The following is a 19,930-nucleotide window of genomic DNA, read 5'->3' on the forward strand; positions in this document are numbered from 1 at the left end:
GAAAGGGTGTGTTTATTTGTTCATTTGTGTGCCGGTGAGCAATTTTTCAAGGAGAATCAGGCCAGCAGTTTGCCTGCTTCCCATTTTCATGTTCATGCAGACATGCAATAGCATCAGATAATTACATTAATAGTTTTGCAAGGCACTAAAAACACAAGCTTGATTTAGACGTCCATTTAAGTTACCAGCAGACAGAAACTGGCTGCAGCTACCTGCCATTTAAACTAGCAACAAGAATAATAGCAATAACAATCTTAAGTTCCATAAAGTTTAAACCGGCCAGGTTAAAAACAAATCGCTGACAGTGTAGTTGCTTGTTAGGGAAAAAATAGCTACAGAGAGAAATATCGATAAAATTGACCATTTTAACATGAAATTTCACTGCGATTTGCTAACTGCTGGAGCCAGCCTCACCTTCATTTTTCAAACTTGGAGGTTGAATCGTTTCAGATAGGTATATAATAACAATTAGCAACCAAATTAGGCATTTTTTGGTATATATTCTGTGGTTTGATGTGTCCTTTAATCTGATCATTTCCTTTAATTATAAGAAAATGTCACATTAAAATCAGTTTTTGGAATCTGAAGCCTATTAGAATTCTAAAATTTAATGAAACTCCACAAAATAAATATGAAAATAAAGTTTAAAACCTTATCTCTGAGTAGTACAGCATAACAAAGGATATCGTAAAGTAATTCAACCAATGAACCAAGAGCTACTGCAGCTCTTTAAATAATGAAAATATGGCAGAAAGTGCTGAAATGATTTTATTTGCAATCCAAAGTCCCTTTTCACTTTTTTATTTAACATTTGATATAAACATGCACACTAAATATTTGCATAAATCTATTAAGGGACTGATAAGCTGCTCTCCTGTTTAAATATGTTCATTTAGAGGCAGACTAACCACCTGACTGAACAAGCGATAAGGGCACAAAGACAGTGTAACCTCTAACATGCTGTCTGAAATCATCTCCTAATGCAGATGTTATCAGACCAGCCAGAGACTGGCATGTATTGTGAATGCACTTAACTTTTACATCACCTCCCTATTCCCTGACGCTGCTCTTGACAACACATTCTCTCTCTCTCTCTCTCTCTCTCTCTCTCTCTCTCTCTCTCTCTCTCTTCTCATCACCACCCCCATTCAGCGACCTCACCGTCATCCCCCTCACACTCACCCACTCGCTCCCTCACTTTCAGATTGCACATACAGATATACAAACACACTCAGTCACACATGAGCCTATTTGAATTGCAAGTGAGCTCTGTTCACTACCAGGAGCAGGTAAACAGAAGGAAGAAGTGAAAAGAACGGGAGGAAGGGGGAGAAAAAAGAGTGACAGTGGGTAAACAAGAAGCGAAGAAAGCATACAGGCTTCACTGACCAGATGACATTCACAGAGTATTTAGCAGGACAAGCCTCCACGTGTGAAGGTCTCAGAGAGACGGAGGAAAAGAGTGTGGAGAGTGCCTTGGGAGCCTTGCACCACACCAAGGCACACTGGAGGTGGGACAGCCCTGAAGGAACACCTGAGCTCTGAAGAGACATCTCTTGAAGTAAGGGGTGAGCAGCACCTCATGGGAGACGGAATCAGTGGAACACCCAACAACAACCTGCTGTCGCTCCTCCTCTCCTCGCAACCGACTCTCACCCCCCTTCCTCCTCCTCCTCCTCCATCCTCTCTCCCTCTCTCATTTGATCCCATCCCTCACTCCCTGCACCAGAGAGGGAGAGCGTGCACAGAGAGAAGGTAAGGGGATGCATGCATGCATGTTGTCCTTGCAAAGCATGTGTGTGTGTGTGTGTGAGTGTGTGTGAGTGCGTCAGCGTTTCAGATTTCAACTGGTTGTGTAAGTCAGCAACTTGCTTCTTTGAATCAGTTGTTGTTTGTGTGTGTGTGTGTGTGTGTGTGTGTGTGTGTGTGTGTGTGTGTGTGTGTGTGTGTGTGTGTGTGTGTGTGGGGTCTCTGGAGGGTTGTTAATAAAGCTGAGACAGATGTAAAGCACTTTTAGTACGTCTTATGACTGCTTTTGCACGTTTGAAGGTTGGGGTCATCTCTCTTTTCTTTTTGACAACTAGTAGTTTTTTAAATTATTTACAAATACACTAGTGTGACTATGAAGTGGGGCAGTGAACACAGCGAATGAAGAGCCATAAACTAAAGAAAGAGTGTGATACTATATAAAAGTGTGTGAACGACAAGCGGCGTGAGAGGTGCAGGCGCAAAAGGAGAGTGAAAGTGAGGAAAACGAGGGAAGGTTTATATATTCAAAAGTACGTGCATCGAGTTAGAAAGTGAACCGTAAAATCCTATCAAGTTACATGGTAATTGCATGTTACCCTTCCATCATTTCATCAACCCCCACCATGAATCACAGGCCAGTTCTTTGCTCGTAGTAGTTTGGGGGGGACAACGGATCCTGCAGGGACCACCCCATGCCATTTAATCTGTCCCTGCCCACAGATAACAGAAGGCAGATGGTCCTGCCAGAGCCCAGGGAGACAGAAGATAGCTAATACAATGTGCAGACAGATAGCACACAAAACTCAACCTGTCCCCCTGAAACTGAGCCTGCATCAACTTCTAAATAAGGGGAACAAATGAAGTGGAAAAACAGACAGAAAAAGAAAAGCATAAAGAGGAAGAAAAAGATAAACAGAGCCGAGCTCAAGTATCTTTAATTAAAACTCAAGCAGTATCCAGAATAAATGCAGTCAGTTGACAGTTTGGGATAAACATAATGGAAAGAGGAAACTCGTTTAAACAAAAATAACCACAAAAAAAGAGCAGAGAGTGAGCAGGACCATCAAAGTCATGAGCTCCTGTGTATTTATTTATTGAGGGTGGTAGTTAAGTTCACTAAGCTCCCTCTCGCTCTAAGACCCAGCCTTTTCGCCTTATGAAAATTCAATTGGCCATAATTTGCTGAGGAGCCGTATGCATATTTTATCAGCGGGTGCGTTTTGAAGAAACAAGCCCGCCAAGCTTTTTTGTGTCTTCATCTTTATCAAGATTGAATGAGGGGACGTGTGAGAGGGGCTGTGAGGTTGTGCAGCCATCTGCTAATATGTGCCACACTGGGCATTTGACATGGGAGCTAAAGTAAACATCAATCAGCTTCATATGTCTGACTGAAGCACAGAGAGAAATCCATTGCGACCTTGTTGCCTGACTAGAATGTTTTTCTCTTTTGATTCTAACCATCTTTTTTCTAGTTTCACTTTCTCCTCTCTCCATCTTCTTCCCTCTAATTACTCTAGGATCCAACATCCTCCTCTTCTCGCTCTCCATTTCCACAGCCCTCCCTTCCTCTCTTCCCTCTCATTTCAATCAGTTTTTCTCCCTCTGCATGTCTCTCAGTTAAAGCTTTATGGGTCGTTCACTCCCCTCTTTCTTTGCAAGGATAATGAGCAGGCGCCTCTGTGTGACTTTGTAGCTGCGCGACGATCTGTGAGTTTGAATCTCGGAGCGTCCCGGGGCCCAAAAGACTCAGATGTACCTTCTGTAGCTGCCTCCGTGGTTCCACTGCTGCTGTCATCTGATCTATGGGGCACAGCACTGACATAATACACCTTGTTAGGGGAAGGCGGGGAGTGTGTTGGCGAAGGCTGTGTGACTTTGAACAAATGTGTTTTCTCAGGAGAGAAAGAAAACAGTGAGACCTGTAATCATCTACTATCACTAAATCACAACCGCATGCACACAGGAGCACGCCCACATATAAATGTACAGATAAAAGGACTGTGAAACACTAACAGAGTGCGAGAGAAATAAAAATTTAAAAAAAAACGGGGGAAAAAGACAGAAAGAAAGCCTGAAAAATCTGATACCAGTTCTTCTGGTTTAGGCATTGCATTAATCTATGCTGAATGGATTTGACTGCATCAGAGCACCTCCAGGTGTTGTTTGCACACTCGTCTCTGCATCAGCACGGCATCGTTTTCTCAAGATAAGTCCCCTAATAATCATAATCAAAGATATTTCGAGAACAGACCCATTCAAACCCTCAAACTAAAAATAGAAATGTAGATATAAAGGCAGCGACTTCAGAGTGATATTAGCAACCCACTTCACACTTTGAAAAGTGGTGCGATGGGTGATTTTTTACAGTGAGTGTCAAGCTGTGCTACACACACATCCCAGAGTAATATAGCATGGCAATTTCTTTTCCCTGGTATGAATAATTCTGTCTGAATAGGATAGGATGTTTCTTCATATCAATGAATCATCAGCCGCTACAGCTCTTTAGTGTCTGCCTGAATGGTACAGTAGAAATTTAACTAAGTCTGCGTGTGTGTGTTTGTGTGTGCGTTGCTGATGGGCTCTGATTGATGGTCTTGACCTTTCCACTGTGCATTTTCAGAGCCCGGGAGCCATCCAGGACGTAGGGACGAAGACTAAAAGGCATAAGAGAGTGTGAATCCACTATGGCGCTGTCTTGGTGTCTTGGTGCAGCTTTGGCACTGGTATGTGGATCTTTGTGGCCCCAGGTGCACTCAGGTGTGGCACCTGAGAATGAGGTGCCACTTCGCCCAACTACGTGGTTACCAGAAGGAAAGATCACCTCTGTAACCCTACCTAAAGGACGAACTCGCAGGTAACAGATGGAAAGCATCCATGTGGTTGATAGCTTGTTTCCACTGAGAGCATAGCAAGATTGTTTTCATTATATTTAATGATGTGGTGTCATAAGAGGTGAAAAAGGTGCTCCTATCTTTTAAAAAAATATCCATTTTTCAGCATACTTTATTCTGAATTATCAGTACATTAATATGTGTACCAAATAAACTGTGCCTAATGAATGAAGTGGGTTGAAAGCAGTTTCGAACTAAGCAGAGCAGACTAGGTAATTGCTAAGAAGTGACAGGTGAGTGAATCACCAAACAAAAAAAAAGGCACCAATCACGATTAAGATAAATTGAGATTAGGATTAAAATTAAAATCTATTCAAAAGATTAAAAATATATTCACCCCATGATGACATGAAGATGAAATAAATCAGCAAGCGCCACATAATGAATTCCTTGTCAAACTATATCATTTCCTTAATGCATACACTTAATATTTTTGTCTAATGATTAGACTTGAAATGAACTTAAAGTACCATTTTAAACAGTCAGGTAATTCATGTGTTTCTAATCCAAACAAGTCCATGATAATCTCAGCACTTGTGTAACAGCTGAATTCACGTGAAACTAGATGCTGTCCCTGCTTGACGTTTTTCCTCATTTGCATTTCATTTAAGACCCACGATTAAAAATGGAAGTCTGCTCAGTGAGGTCGGAAACAGTAACATATCACCACCCATTCCCTATCCACCTTTCGTAAAGACAGAGGCTGATTCCAGCAGCGCTGTAGAGAGAGCAAGAGGAAGTGGAGCCCATTTGGCTTGAACCCTACACAACAGTGCCAGTTGCTTTCTGAAAGCGGGAGCAGAAAATTGCGACATGCATCTCCCCGTGAGCTGCAGTCTGTCCACCAGTGCAGTCAAGCAGGACCACACGGCAAATAATGGAGAGAAAACACTGATTCAGAAATTAATCACTCTATTAAATAATCCACAAAGTGCCCTTGAGAAAGAGTGCTGCACATCTGTTTGGAAACAATCACCATCTGTGCAGAATAATGAATAAACGTGTTTGTGTGGCAGGAAATAATTATGCTGTTAATACATTTTCACATAGCACGACTAAATGTAAAGAAATGTTAAAGACTTCTTCTATTCAGTCGTCTTTGCTAAGCAATAAAGAGTTGAATTGAATTTTAATAGGCCACCACAGAATAAGCGTTAAAATGCCCTTCAACAGCAATTCAACTGCCATATAATATGCAAATCTAACATCCAACATGCAACAGCACAACCATGTCCTTATAGTTTCTATGCTAAGCACGAGCTGAAATGGTTACATCAAGCAGACAGATATCCATCTGAAGCCGTCAGTGCAGCCTTATCATCTGATTCTGAGGTCACCTCTCCTGATCTGCTATCAAATGACTGATCAGCGTGTAGGCAAATGGAAACACAGCAACTGGCAAATGTCTGAAACGGCTGTAACTCGTCAAACTTTAGTAAATGAAATTATAACCGCCCCACCTTATCTAAAAATCATCCAACAAAATGAAAGAATGGGCACCGAACAATATCTTGTCTTCTCGTCCATCACCTTGCAGCTGAACAGAAGCAGGATGCTATCTTTCTGTCATCCCCGGTGAAAAAGCAAGTTGGTTCTCTTTGGTGTTTCTCCACAGGTTATACTTCACGCTGAAAAAGAAAGCTCCGGGGATGTCGGTGACAGTCAGCCCTTGTGACCTTCCCATTGAATGGACCTTGGCTGCTCGCACCCTGAAGGACAAACCCCTCAAAAACCTGCAATGTGAGTGGACAGTAAGACCACAAGCTGCACCTTTTGATACCCACTTAACCTGAAGACCTCACTACATCTGGCTTAGCCAAGGACATTGATTAGAGATTATCATTGCCATATAATATGTAGGGATTTAGTGAAGGGCAAACAGTCTAATCTTACTTAAGCTTCAATGTGTAGATGAGACTTTTAAACCAGATATGTGACCAGAATTAGTAGCATAAGGTAAAAAGGTACATTCTTGCTTTGTGTTTTCATTATTTGTAACTTCAAGGTCATGCTTTTACTGCAACTGTTACACAAATTTATAGGCCAACAAACTGATTTCTGTCAAACAATAATTTCACTGTTGAAGCCTGAGTGTGTTTCCGTGTTATGAAAAGTCCACAAATTTAACAGTCCTACATCTTATCAGCACATTGTACCCATTTGTTGAAGTTCAAAGCACTGTAAAACGCATATATTTTTTTCGAAATGCCACCCAATGTCTTTGACAAGGATAGAGACAGCGAGTGTGATCATATCTGTGTGTCACCTGGTGATAAATTTTATCTGAGGCTTTTCATTTCATAAAACACACACACCAAAAAGCTCTGCCAACTCCCTGTTCAAATATTGAATAAAACAACAAACTAAAACTGCACTCTGTAACAATCTGTTTCTTGCAAACCAAAGCAATTAAATAAACTCAAAGGATTAAATATATTCTGGCACAAAGGCTTAGAATTAAAGACAGGCAATCAGTGCTCAGAGGAAACAGAAGTAATCGCATTTCAGTCCTAAAAAGGCAGAGATTTCTGGGAAAGGAAACAGGCCTCAGTGTTTTCCAAGAGTATTTTTCCAGGTTACTTAAACAAGCTTCTCCACATGCTAAAATAACATTATGTTATAAAATGACACATGAATCATTCAGACCCTGAGCTCATGGGTCCCCATTGCCAGCCTGAATAATTCACTTTGATTCGGTAACATTTGGTCTCATTTTTCATCTCTAGGAGACATGAACAGTGAAAACAATTGGTGATTTATTTATTTTTTGTCTGTGTTTATCTGGCAGTAGTGTCATTTAAGTGAAGAGTCTGTACTTCAGAATGAAAACACTTTAGGTGCTGAATGAAAATACTGCCAACCATTTTTGAAGTGGCAATTGACATTTTAGATATATATTTGTTTGTTCATTTACAAGGGGCTTAGGATTTTCTCTGTCAGCGAGGTTCAGTGTGATCAATTGTTATAATGTACAAACATAACGCTTTTGGTTTAATAACATGTACTATATTTTTTTTAAAACAGCGACACCTAAATAGTATAAAAATTGTGTCCACTGCTTACACTTTGGTGAAACATAACATGATTTATTAACCAGTAAATTAAATTTCTAATTTAGCATTAGCCTACTTCTCAGTAAATCGCTATAGCTAATTTCTTAAATTTCAACTCTTGTGGCATTGCTAAAAACACATTACATTACTACTTTATGGGAAAGCAACTCAAAAACACCAAATAAAGAATTTAATTTTGGTAAACATACTTATTTACATACTGCCAGCAGTAAAAGAGGAAGATAATATGAAACCAGTGGTGATTAGCTTAGCATAGGAGCTAGCCAGGGGGATCTGCTATGAATTGAAATTAACGGGTTAGCGCAATGACTGTTTTCTACAGTCATTGGGTTAGCAAGCTACGTTGAGCTAAAAGTCAAAGCTTTCTGTGTCACTATGGTAACTTACCAAATCACCATGGTAACTTAAGCTGAATACCTTTGGTTTTGAGCAGGTTATGTTCAGATTTTCTGTTTGAAGTCAGCTGGAAGCGCCATGTTTTCATTGATTCTTTTATTCAAAGCATATTTTTAAGTGCAATATAGATTATCTGCAGCAGGAATACATTTTATGTATGCATTTTGTTAAGCTATCCGGTTGTTCAGTGATGACGCGACGAATCCTACTTCCGGGTCTAAAGTAGTCTGCGTTTAATATGGCTTTTGTGTTGTTAACATGTTTAATGTTATGTATTTTCTTCTATTTGATCTCAAAAAGCTCCTAAAACAGTCAGTGATCCCTGTTGACCTCCCTCGGCTTTTATTACCACTAATCATTTATTTAAGCTCAGTCTTTAAAACCTTAGGATGTAACTACAGCCCAGCCTATGCAGCAGTATATGAATGACTAACCTCGTATTGTGGATGGATTATCTCAGTTGTTCTCCTGGCTGAAGTTTGGTCCTTTTACAGCATCCTGCCATGCGATTACATTTGTTTCTGACCACCGAGAACACTCACGGTAACTTTTATCGAGTGGAAAAAAAGTTAGCTTGTTTATATTATGCTAACATAGCTGTGTCGCTAGCGGTCACCTAGCACATCATTATATCAGAATCAGAATCAGAATCAGAATACTTTATTGATCCCTGGGGGAAATTATTTTTTGTTACAGTGCTCCATTTTAAACCAACATTAAGACAAGACAGACAATACGCTAACTAAGAATAGTACAATATATACATATATATACATACATACATACATAAGTCACTTATAAATAAATATTTGGAAAAGAAACATGTGTAGTTGTAGCAGCAAACAGTGTGTTAAGTGGATGCGTTGTACAGGGAGATGGCCACAGGCAGGAATGATTTCCTGTGTCGTTCAGTGGTGCTTTTCGGTAATCTCAGTCTCTCACTGAACGAGCTCCTGTGACTGACCAACATGTCATGGAGTGGGTGGGAGGTGTTATCCAACATTGTCTTTATCTTGGACAGCATCCGCCTCTCCGACACCACCTTGAGGGAGTCCAGCTCCATCCCCACAACATTGCTGGCCTTACGGATCAGTTTATTAAGTCTGTTGGCATCTGCGACCCTCAGCCTGCTCCCCCAGCATAGAGGATCGCACTGGCCACCACAGACTCATAGAAAATCCTCAGCATTTTCTGGCAGATGTTGAAGGACCTCAGTCGCCTCAAAAAATAGAGACGACTCTGGCCCTTCCTGTAAAGTGCTGTGGTGTTTTTAGCCCAGTCCAGTTTATTGTCAATGTGTACTCCAAGGTATTTATAGTCCTCCACAATGTCAACACTGACCCCCTGGATTGAAACAGGGGTCAAGTGTTTCCTGGTCTTCCTGAAGTCCACGATCAGTTCCTTGGTCTTTGCCACGTTGAGCTGCAGATGATTCTGCTCACACCACGTGACAAAGGAGTCGACCACAGCCCGGTACTCTGTCTCATCATCCCTGCTGATGCATCCAACCACCGCAGAGTCATCAGAAAACTTCTGAAGATGGCATGTCTCTGTGCAGTGGCTGAAGTCTGTGGTGTAGAGGGTGAAGAGGAAGGGGGAGAGGACAGTCCCCTGTGGTGCCCCTGTGTTGCTAATCACCTTGTCAGACACACACTGTGGGAGACGTACATATTGTGGTCTTCCTGTCAGGTAATCAACAATCCAGGACACCAGAGAAGCATCCACCTGCATCGCTGCTAACTTATCACCCAGGAGGGTCGGCCTGATGGTGTTGAAAGCACTGGAAAAGTCAAAAAACATGACCCTCACAGTGCTCGCCGGCTGGTCCAGATGGGTGTAGACACGATTGAGCAGGTAGATGATGGCGTCCTCTGTTCCGAGACGAAGCTGATAAGCGAACTGAAGGGGATCCAGATGTGGTCTTACTATGGGTCGCAGCTGGTCCAGGATGAGCCTTTCCAGGGTCTTCATGATGTGGGAGGTCAGTGCCACGGGCCTGTAATCCTGGGGGCCACTGGGACGAGGCGTCTTTGGTACAGGGACGAGGCATGATGTCTTCCACATCACCGGGACCCTCTGCAGACTCAGACTCAGCATAAACAGTTTATGAAAGACTCCACACAGCTGGGGGGCACAGGCCTTGAGGACAAGGGGACTCACTCCGTCTGGTCCAGCAGACTTGCCTGAGTGAAGTCTCCTCATTTGCATCTCAACCTGGTATTGAGTGAAGGTGATGGGTGGGGGAGGGGTGTCAGGAATCTCACAGGAGGCAACATGTGAAGAGAGAGGCTGGCACAGTGGTGTGGCTCTGGATTCCAGGCTGACTGCAGGTGAGGTTGTGGGGGTGGGAGCAGACACTGTGGTGTCGAATCTATTGAAAAACAGATTCAACTCGTCGGCTCTATTCTCACCTCCCTCAGCTCCCCTGCTGTTGGTTGGCCTGAATCCAGTGATGGTCTTCATGCCTCTCCACACCTCTCTCATGCTGTTCTGCTGGAGTTTCCACTCCAGCTTCCTCCTGTAATTGTCCTTAGCCTCTCTGATCTTGTCCTTTAGTAACACCTGGACCTTCCTCACCTCCTCTTTGTTGCCCCCTCTGAAAGCCCTCTTCTTGTTGTTGAGGAGGGCTTTGATGTCCTTAGTCACCCACGGCTTGTTATTTGGGTAACAATGAACAGTCTGAGCTGGAACAATGGAGTCGGTGCAGAAAGTTATGTAGTCTGTGATACACTCAGTAAGCCCATTGATGTCCTCGGCGTGAGGCTCACAGAGTGTTTCCCAGTCGGTCACCTCGAAACAGCCCTGTAGTTCCGCTATTGCCTCCTCTGACCACCTCCTAACAGTCCTGGTGGTCACAGGTTCCCTCCTCACAATTGGCACATAGCGGGGGGTGAGGTGAATCAGGTTATGATCTGACCTACCAAGTGGGGGGAGGGAGGAGGAGCTGTATGCATCCTTGACGTTAGCATACAGTAAGTCTAAAGTTTTCTCTCCCCTGGTGGGACAGTCCACATATTGTTTGAATGTTGGTAGTGTATTGTCCAGTGATACATGGTTGAAGTCACCCGAGATCACAATAAAGGCACTCGGGTGCTGAGTCTGTAGCCGAGCTATGGCAGAGTGGATAGTGTCACATGCAGCTGTGGGGTTAGCAGAGGGGGGTACATAAACAGCCACCAAGATGACGTGAGAGAATTCCCTGGGTAAATAATACGGCCTGAGTCCAACAGCACACAGTTCAGTGTCCGGGCAACAAATCCTTTCTTTGATTGTTATGTTGGCAGGGTTACACCACCGGTTGTTAACTAAAACAGCAAGCCCACCTCCTTTACGCTTACCGCTAGCGATGCTGTCCCTGTCCGCCCGAACAGTGTGGAAGCCTTCCACGGAAGCATTCTCATCGGGAATGACCTGGTGCAGCCATGATTCGGTGAAACACATCAGGCTACACTCTCGGTATTCCCTCTGACTCCGTACCAGTGCTGAGAGCTCGTCGATTTTACTTGCCAACGATCGCACATTTCCCATCACGATAGACGGCAGACACGGTTTAAACCTCCTCCTCGCTTCGAGCCTCCGCTGTCTCACCGTCACCTTTTTTCTTCTCTTCTGTCCTTGACCTCTGCATCCCCGATGTGTTTTCCTCCAAATTTCAGCTGGTACTTCTGCGGGCACTTCTGCGGGCCTGGCCAGCGAGCCGGCCGGCATCAGGGCGATCAGCTGATCTCTGGAGTAAACAGTCCGTGCGTGTAGGAGATGTGCCGCGGTCCCGTTCCATGATAAAAGTAACCAGCTAGCCCAACTTCAGTAACCCTACAAACGTCACTGCTGTTTAGTTTTCTGTCTTCATTTATGCTGGAAGTGATAGCAGAGCTGTACGTTTTAATTTGTTTCCAAAACCCCGCAGTCAGGACATGCTATATTGTATTTAGATAGAAGCTAGCGAGCTAACTCCCTGCTAACTTCTAACTCCGTTAAATGTCATAAATTCCGTTTTCATGGATGCCTGGATGTTAAACTCAATTGTTACACCTGGTAGAGCAGAACGCTGATCATTTTATTAAAGATGAAAGACTTTAGACAGTTTTTCAACTCTCAGTAATGCCATAGTGATCGTTTGATATGTGGACCTGCAGCGGAGTTTAGACCCAGACACAGCTAGTGACGTCAGACTGAACAACCGGATACCTTACTAAAAACCAAGTCATTAGGTGGTGATACAGAATGTTGTTGTTCTTTTTTTTATTGCCAACTTTCTCTTAATATGCTACTATTTCTGTTTTACACTGCTGGAATTGCAATTACTACAGGATAGATTAGAAAATTAATTAACATGTGTATTACCCAGAATACCCACACAATTAATAAAACGGATTCAATTTGATTTGGCAACAGATTAAAGCGATTTCCATGCCTCTTTTTTTTCCGTTACGGGACAGTAACCTCTAATGTATCACATTTAAAGTTTCAGATATCTAATGTGCAGCTGTGACGTTGTAAACAGCAATATTAAAATAATTAAATTGACTTAAAATGTTTATTTTTAGTGCTCTGTGCATTAAATCTAAGAGTAATTAATTTTCTGCAGTATTAATCTCTTGTCTTATTTGCAAGAAGAAAGGTGAAAAGCGCTGTTGTGTTATGTTTTATCAAGTTGGCTAACACAAAGAAAGCCTGCATGTGTTTCATTCATTTGTAGTAAGAGTCTACCCCTATGACCATGTGGTAAATGGTAAATGGACTTATATAGTTCTTTTCTACTCTAACTGAGCACTCAAAGGGCTTTTTAGTCCAGTCCCCATTTATCCATTTACATAGACATTAATCTATACCTAAGCAACATGTCTCACACTCACACTCTAATGAATGCACTGGGATCATTAGGGTGCCTTTTTGAGGGCCCAAAGTCAGGCACACAGACTGGTGGAGCTGAAAACAAACCACTGACCGTCCAGTTGGTAGACAACCGGTTCTATCTCCTGAGCCACAGCTGCCCCCCATATTATATGCTGTTTATCTAATCTGTACAAAAACAGACTTCTAATAACGTGGTGTTTTTGTGTAATTAATTATGTAATTGCACTAATTGTATGAGTGCACTGACTTCAAGGAGGCTACATTAAGCAAACTCCATACAGAGTGTGGCATGCATCTTATCCAATTCAGAGCATGAAAGTAATAAGCATTTCTTACGCAATGACAGCTTTATTTCTTTAACACTGTAAAGAACCTAATATGAGATAATCCAAACTTTATAAGGTCTCCTTCAGGCATGTTTTGATATATAATCTGAGTTATTGCACTTGTATTTATTGTTGGCCACATTTAATTTGTGCAGATTCTAACATTGATTTATATTGCATATTAAGTTGTGCAATATTATTTTATGACTTTGCAGGATAAAGTTTATTATAACATTAATTGCTTCATTTAGGGCACTTTATAATTTTATGTGTAACATTTAAGTTATTTATTATCACCCCTTGAAAAAAACGTTAGCTCCTATCTGCTGGTGTGTATGTCAGGATATAAAGTTCACACTGTTTATTATGGAGAATACTTTTAAGAAAACCTATAACCCACCATTCATCTATAGCTCAGGGAAACTGGAGAACAGTACTGAAACAAGACACCAGGGTTACGCATATAAGAATTATGCTACTTTAGATAATAATGTTTGTCTGAAAATCATGTCTAATTATTCTTCCTGATTTAAAAATCCCAAATCTGAGAATGTACAAATACTACCAGATGTGCAAAAACTACCAGATGCAATTCAAGTCCTGCTTCACTCTAACTAACTCCAACTGTGTGCAGCAAAACATTTATCCTTCACTGAATGAATGTGAAAACAATCTTCTAGTATCAAACTTTGTCATTGTCCAAAGTGATGGTCAAATGCACAAGTGAAGTAAGAATAAGCAAAACATATTCAAGTGTGTCATTGTGATCTATTGTGGCTAGCTTTCTTTTTTCTTCTTTGCTCACAGGGAGTACTAAAAAAAGCATGCCTGAGGTGTGGTGGCGAGGTCCTGGGACGGAGGAGAAAATACACAGCAATACTGGCAATACAGTGGAAAGCTACAGTGGTCCAACCTATCCAAGCGCTTCCATCTACATCCTAAGGCTACGCTCCAAACAGCAGAACACCAGAGCAACAGTGTATCTTCATGAAGGCCTGGGGCCTTCAGGCATCTTCCCTCTGCTCCCAGCTGACCCGCAAGTTCACACATTAGGTGTAGGCATGACCAGCGTCACCCTCAGCTGGGCACCCAGTGCCTCCATAACGAGCCTCCCACATACACAGACCAGTTATGAATACTGTGTCCTTGTCAACTCACAGGAAAACTACCCCAGCCTTTGTGCTGCACAGAAGAGTATGAGGAAAGAGAAAGACCAAAAACAAGAAAAGAAGGACAGACGGAGCAGGGTGACGGTCTGGCCCATTTTGAAAGAGTGGTGGTGGCAGCAGTGGGACACTTATCCTGAAAGTCCTCAAAGTCCACCAGCTTCCCTCACTGATGAGTATGAAGACCTCCAATGTGTGTGTCAGGGGACAGAAAGTGTTTGCACTGTCTCAGAGCTCCTGCCTGAGACCCAGTATTACTTTGATGTCTTTGTGGTCGACAGGCTGAATGGGACCAGCATGGCATACAAGGGGACACTTGCTCGGACACATGAGGAGGCTCGACCTGCTATTACCGCCCTTAGAGAAGGAGAGCTGAGGTGGGTGACTTTCCAAGACAGAGGCTTCAGCTCGGAGCAGTTCTTCAGTTTCCGTCCTCGGGGTTGGCAACAGAGTGGCCTCCTCACCTTGCAGAGCTGTGGGGAAGGTGAAAAGGTCAAGGTGACTGTATCTAGTAAAGGTCAGGTCTTGACCTCTCAGGCTGCTGGGCGAGAATTAGCGCACATATGGCTCCAGGGAAGTACTTCCTATCTCATCCACCTGGAGAGAGAAGGAACCGCCATGGACCACACCTCTGCTGTTACAGACCCATCGCTACCAGAAGGTCTGACAGCTTCAGTCAAAATGCAGACCTCATCAGCTTACCACCGCAGAGGAGTCCCATCTCTGCCCTCCACCTTACAGATAAAATCCTTCAACCGATTGCGTGGTTGCAGTAGTGTCACCCTAGCATGGATGGGAACAGAAGAAAGAAGCCTTTACTGTGTGTACCGCAGAAAGCTTGGAAGCCATGAAGCAGAAGCTGGCGGAGCATCAGCTCTAACTGCACCCTGTCTGGGGCCAGAGTCCCGCTCTGACACCGAGAGAGTTCTCTGCAAGTATTTCCAAGAGCTGAATCCTCGGCGGGCCGTCACTACAGCTGTGATTGGGGGCCTGGAGCCAGGAATGGCCTATGTGTTTGATGTCTATCTAATGAGACGCTGGGGGATCCCTATCAAGTACACCAGCAAGATTGTGAAGACTAGAAAGGAATGCTGAGCTGCTGCCCCCTACAGGAGGTTTTTAAACTGTCCCAGTTAAGGGACAAATGCATCAGCCATGGGCATGCTATAAAGACTGTCCAAGAGAACGAAGCCATTTGACTGTTGTAGAGAGACTGTTACCATAACAAGGAAATATTCCCTCTGGAGGAGCAATGGTTACATTCAAGATCTCCACTTACAAGATCTGTGCAAGTGGATAGAAAGCATATGAGAAGGATCTGCACACCAGCAAAAGTTCATAACATTTACAATACAGTTCCTGTGCTTTTGTCATTTTTTCCATTGTTGATCATAATAATAATGTGTCAGTTGTCCAAGTGCTTATTTTGTGTCAGAATACAAAGAACGGATGAGGTTTGTGATGACAAAAGTCAAGACAAAAACAACAACAGAGACTGTGCCAAATATGCAACAGAAGCAGATGGGGCAATAATTAGATCACATCTGAGACGCGGGGGTTGTAGTATATATCTCCAGTGCTGCATATTGTACAGGCTTATAAACACAGATGGGTGCAATCTACAGATGCTAAGTTCAAAGTCAGTGTGTATCTTTGTGTTCTGCTTTCGCATGAAGCAGTGAAAATACTTAGTGACTTGCCTCATTGTCTTTGATGTATTCTTGTGCTGCTTCAAACTCATTAATAAATACTTGGGTATCCATATGGTTCTGCCTGACTGATGCATGTATTTGCACTATTTTGTGAAATTCTAAATTTAACGCTTCAGCTTTTATCATGAGAAATTAAGTCTGTTGGGTTGCTCAAGGCCACACTAATCTGTGGCATTTAATTAAGGGGGAGATTTATGATTTATTTTGGTTAATAGATTCAAAGTAAGGTTGAAATATAAAAAAAATTTACTTTACATAGACATTAATCTGCTGATAGATTTTTTTCAGGAGAAAATAATATAAAAAAACAATGTTAAAAGGGGTCATTTATATATGGCATTATCACTTCAGACACAGCAGCTTTAACATCATTACACAATAATTTGTCTGCAGCATCACCCGTTAACCTCAATCTTAGCATTTGATCATGCTGTGATCATATTTGAATGAGAGGATGGATTTAAATTATTAGCTAGCAATAAGGCTAGCAAGCTTGGTAATCAAGCTCCACCCATAAGCTGTACAGGTTCAACACCTGCTAAATAAAGATGACAGCGATACTGAGGTGAGTTGTTGAGAATATCAACTTTTCTGTAGGTAAACACTGTTGCATTTTTGCCACTGAGCTGCTGTTAGCTGCTGTTGGCTCTTGTTAGCTGCTATTAGCCGGTGTTAGTGAAAATTTCTTTGAAACAGATCAAACACAATGTGAGAGTAAAATCAAACCTTTAATAAGAGGAAAAGCGTGACTTTTAGGACACTCAAACCTAACATTAGCTGACATAGCGTTAGCTTATAACCAGCTGTTGTTGCATAGCTGGCATTTTCAGTTGACCAGATGGGTTGCATGTCTAATCCACTAAAAATAAGTAATTGTGACAATTTGGGGGAATAAATAAGCATGTTTATGCACATTTGCATGTGTCGGAGCCCTGACTTCATTTAGGAGATGAGGCTTAAGGTGGGGAGGAAGAGAATGGTGTGGAAATGAGAAAGAAGAGAGAAAAATGAAAGATGAGTTGGAGAAGGAGAAAGACATAGTGAGGAAGAGATGATGACAATATAAAAGTTTCATTTATTAAATATTCATCTATAGCTAGGAAAGAGCTATTTGTGATCTTTAAATCAAAAGTAACTTATAAGGCGTCCTGCATGTAGGGTGGTCTCCACATAAAACACAAATGGCATTTCAAGTTTTTACAACAGATGCAGCACTTGCAAAGGAATACAAGAGACTGATGCTGATTTAGCTTTGATTGGTGGGAAATGGAGAAATGCTAAGCAGCTGTGGTAAGACAATAAGGGTTTATTCAAGAGAAAACACAAAGCCTTGCTGGTTTGTGGTAGTACCAGTGAAATGCACACATAAATACACTGAGCATGTTTACAGAATCAGTTTGATGAAAGACGTAGTTACATAGTAACTATGAGAACAGCATTGCTTTCTATCTAATAAATAAACTAAAAAATACTTACTTTAAAGTTTAAAGTATTTAACACTTTGCATAATCATAAACATGATATTACTGAATCATAATTAGTGATTTATTAATGTGTATATCTCTTAAACATTGTATTGTTAATGATTTTAATCACTTATATTATTATATTATTAAGTAAAGGATCTTGAATATGCATCTGCCATGCAAAAAGAAAAGAAGAAGACAGCAGAGATTTATGGATGTAGTGAAGGAGAACATGGAAAGGGTTGGTGCTAGGAAATGAGGGTCACCACAGCTGAAGGAAGAAGAAGCCTTATATGCATTTAATCTAAAAAATAATAAATAATGAAAGCTTTAATGTGTGGAGTACAGAGTGCAATAATAGTTAAAAGTAACAGATAAAATACATTAAACTTGAGTAAAGTATTCTTCAACCTTCTTCAACCGCACATCTTCAACCTTTCCCTCTCTCTGTCTGTAGTCCCAGCCTGCTTCAAAATGGCCACCATCGTCCCTGTACCCAAATCCTCCACCATCTCCTCATTGAACGACTGGCGACCTGTAGCCCTGACCCCCATCGTGAGCAAATGCTTCGAGAAGCTGGTCAGGGACTTCATCTGCTCTGCACTACCCGACTCACTGGACCCTCTACAGTTTGCATACCGCCACAACAGGTCCACTGATGATGCCATAGCCCTGACACTACACACTGCCCTGTCACACCTGGAGAAGAGAGACACGTATGTGAGGATGCTGTTTGTAGATTACAGCTCAGCATTCAATACCATCGTTCCCTCGAAGCTGGACAGGAAACTGCAGGATCTAGGACTGAGCAGCTCCCTCTGCAGCTGGATCCTTAGCTTCCTGTCTGACAGACGCCAGGTGGTCAGACTAGGCAGCATCACCTCATCCCCCATCACACTGAACACTGGTGCTCCACAGGGGTGTGTACTGAGCCCTCTCCTGTACTCACTCTACACCTACGACTGCACAGCCACTAACAACTCCAACATCATTGTGAAGTTTGCGGACGACACTACAGTGGTGGGTCTTATCACCAACGGTGATGAGACGGCTTACAGGGAGGAGGTCAGCGCCCTGACCCACTGGTGTCAAGACAACCATCTCACCCTCAACGTCGCAAAGACAAAGGAGTTGATAGTGGACTTCCGGAGGTGCAGAGAAGTACACACCCCCATCACCATCAACGGCGCTGCTGTGGAGAGAGTGAGCAGCTTCCGGTTCCTTGGAGTACATCTGGCTGAGGATCTTACGTGGTCAGTACACACAAACAAAACAGTGAAGAAGGCGCAGCAGCGCCTCTTCTTTCTCAGGAGACTGAAAAGATTCGGCATGAGCCCCCGCATCCTCAGGACCTTCTATCACTGTGCCATTGAGAGCATCCTCACTGGATGCATCACCACCTGGTATGGCAACAGCACCGCCTACAACTGCAAAGCTCTCCAGCGAGTAGTTCGGTGCTCTGAACGGATAATTGGAGGTGAGCTTCCCTCCCTCCAAGACATCTACAGGAAGCGCTGCCTGAGGAAAGCGGGGAGGATCATCAAGGACTCCAGTCACCCCAGCCATAAACTGTTCAGACTGCTTCCATCAGGAAGGAGGTTCTGCAGCATCCGGTCCCGTACCAGCAGACTGAGAGACAGCTTTTTCCATCAGGCCATCAGACTGCTGAACACGTCATAGACACCTCAGCTTCACTACTGGAACTTCAACATTATGCACTCCACACTGTATATAAATGCCACTTGTTTTGCACATATTCAACTCTGTATATTTTATATATTTTATTATTATTATTATTATTATTTATTTATTTATTTATTTATTTATTTTTACTATTTAATTTGTAAAAATGTGTATACACACACACACACACACACACACACACACACACACACACGTAGGAAAATATTTAGTATACACATCCAGAAATGCATACACTATTATATATTGTACATATATTTATTAGTTTCAGGTTGGCCATTCTTGTATTTTGCTCGTTTGTGTTGTTGTGTTTGCACATCTCTGTTGCTTGTGGGGCTCGCACACAAGAATTTCACTCGCTTGTGCTGTGCCAGTGTGCCTGCACATGTGATGTGACAATAAAAGTGATTTGATTTGATTTGATTTGAGTTACATTCCAACTGGTCCTATCTATGTATTCATTTAACTGAGTTGGGGACTGCAAGATTATGGGTACTTTAGTTGTACTGTTTTAACACCAAACATGTATCGTGTAAAAATGTATTAACATTTATAGTTTATAACATACTGGCAACACATTGAAGATGTTAAG

General features: G+C 42.3%; 1 protein-coding gene across 1 annotated transcript; it reads left to right on the forward strand.

The window, feature by feature from the left end:
* Nucleotides 1-1,166: 1,166 nt before the first annotated feature.
* On the forward strand, nucleotides 1,167-16,225 carry ndnfl (neuron-derived neurotrophic factor, like). Its single transcript, XM_085477361.1, has 4 exons — nucleotides 1,167-1,755; nucleotides 4,370-4,603; nucleotides 6,256-6,380; nucleotides 14,101-16,225. The coding sequence occupies exons 2-4, from the start codon at nucleotides 4,434-4,436 to the stop codon at nucleotides 15,552-15,554; spliced, it is 1,749 nt and encodes a 582-aa protein (XP_085333487.1). The 5' UTR covers nucleotides 1,167-1,755; nucleotides 4,370-4,433; the 3' UTR covers nucleotides 15,555-16,225.
* Nucleotides 16,226-19,930: the final 3,705 nt, after the last annotated feature.

This window comes from Copadichromis virginalis, linkage group LG13, assembly GCF_057382275.1.
Source record: "Copadichromis virginalis isolate Kocher_CV1m ecotype Utaka linkage group LG13, C_Virginalis_male_GT1.1, whole genome shotgun sequence".
NCBI lineage: Eukaryota > Metazoa > Chordata > Actinopteri > Cichliformes > Cichlidae > Copadichromis > Copadichromis virginalis.

Coding starts and splice junctions, on each gene's coding strand:
- ndnfl (XM_085477361.1), top strand. CDS start 4,434: ATGGCGCTGTCTTGGTGTCTTGGTGCAGCTTTGGCACTGGTATGTGGA. Junction 4,604..6,255: donor CCTAAAGGACGAACTCGCAG/GTAACAGATGGA, acceptor GTTTCTCCACAG/GTTATACTTCACGCTGAAAA. Junction 6,381..14,100: donor ACCCCTCAAAAACCTGCAAT/GTGAGTGGACAG, acceptor CTTTGCTCACAG/GGAGTACTAAAAAAAGCATG.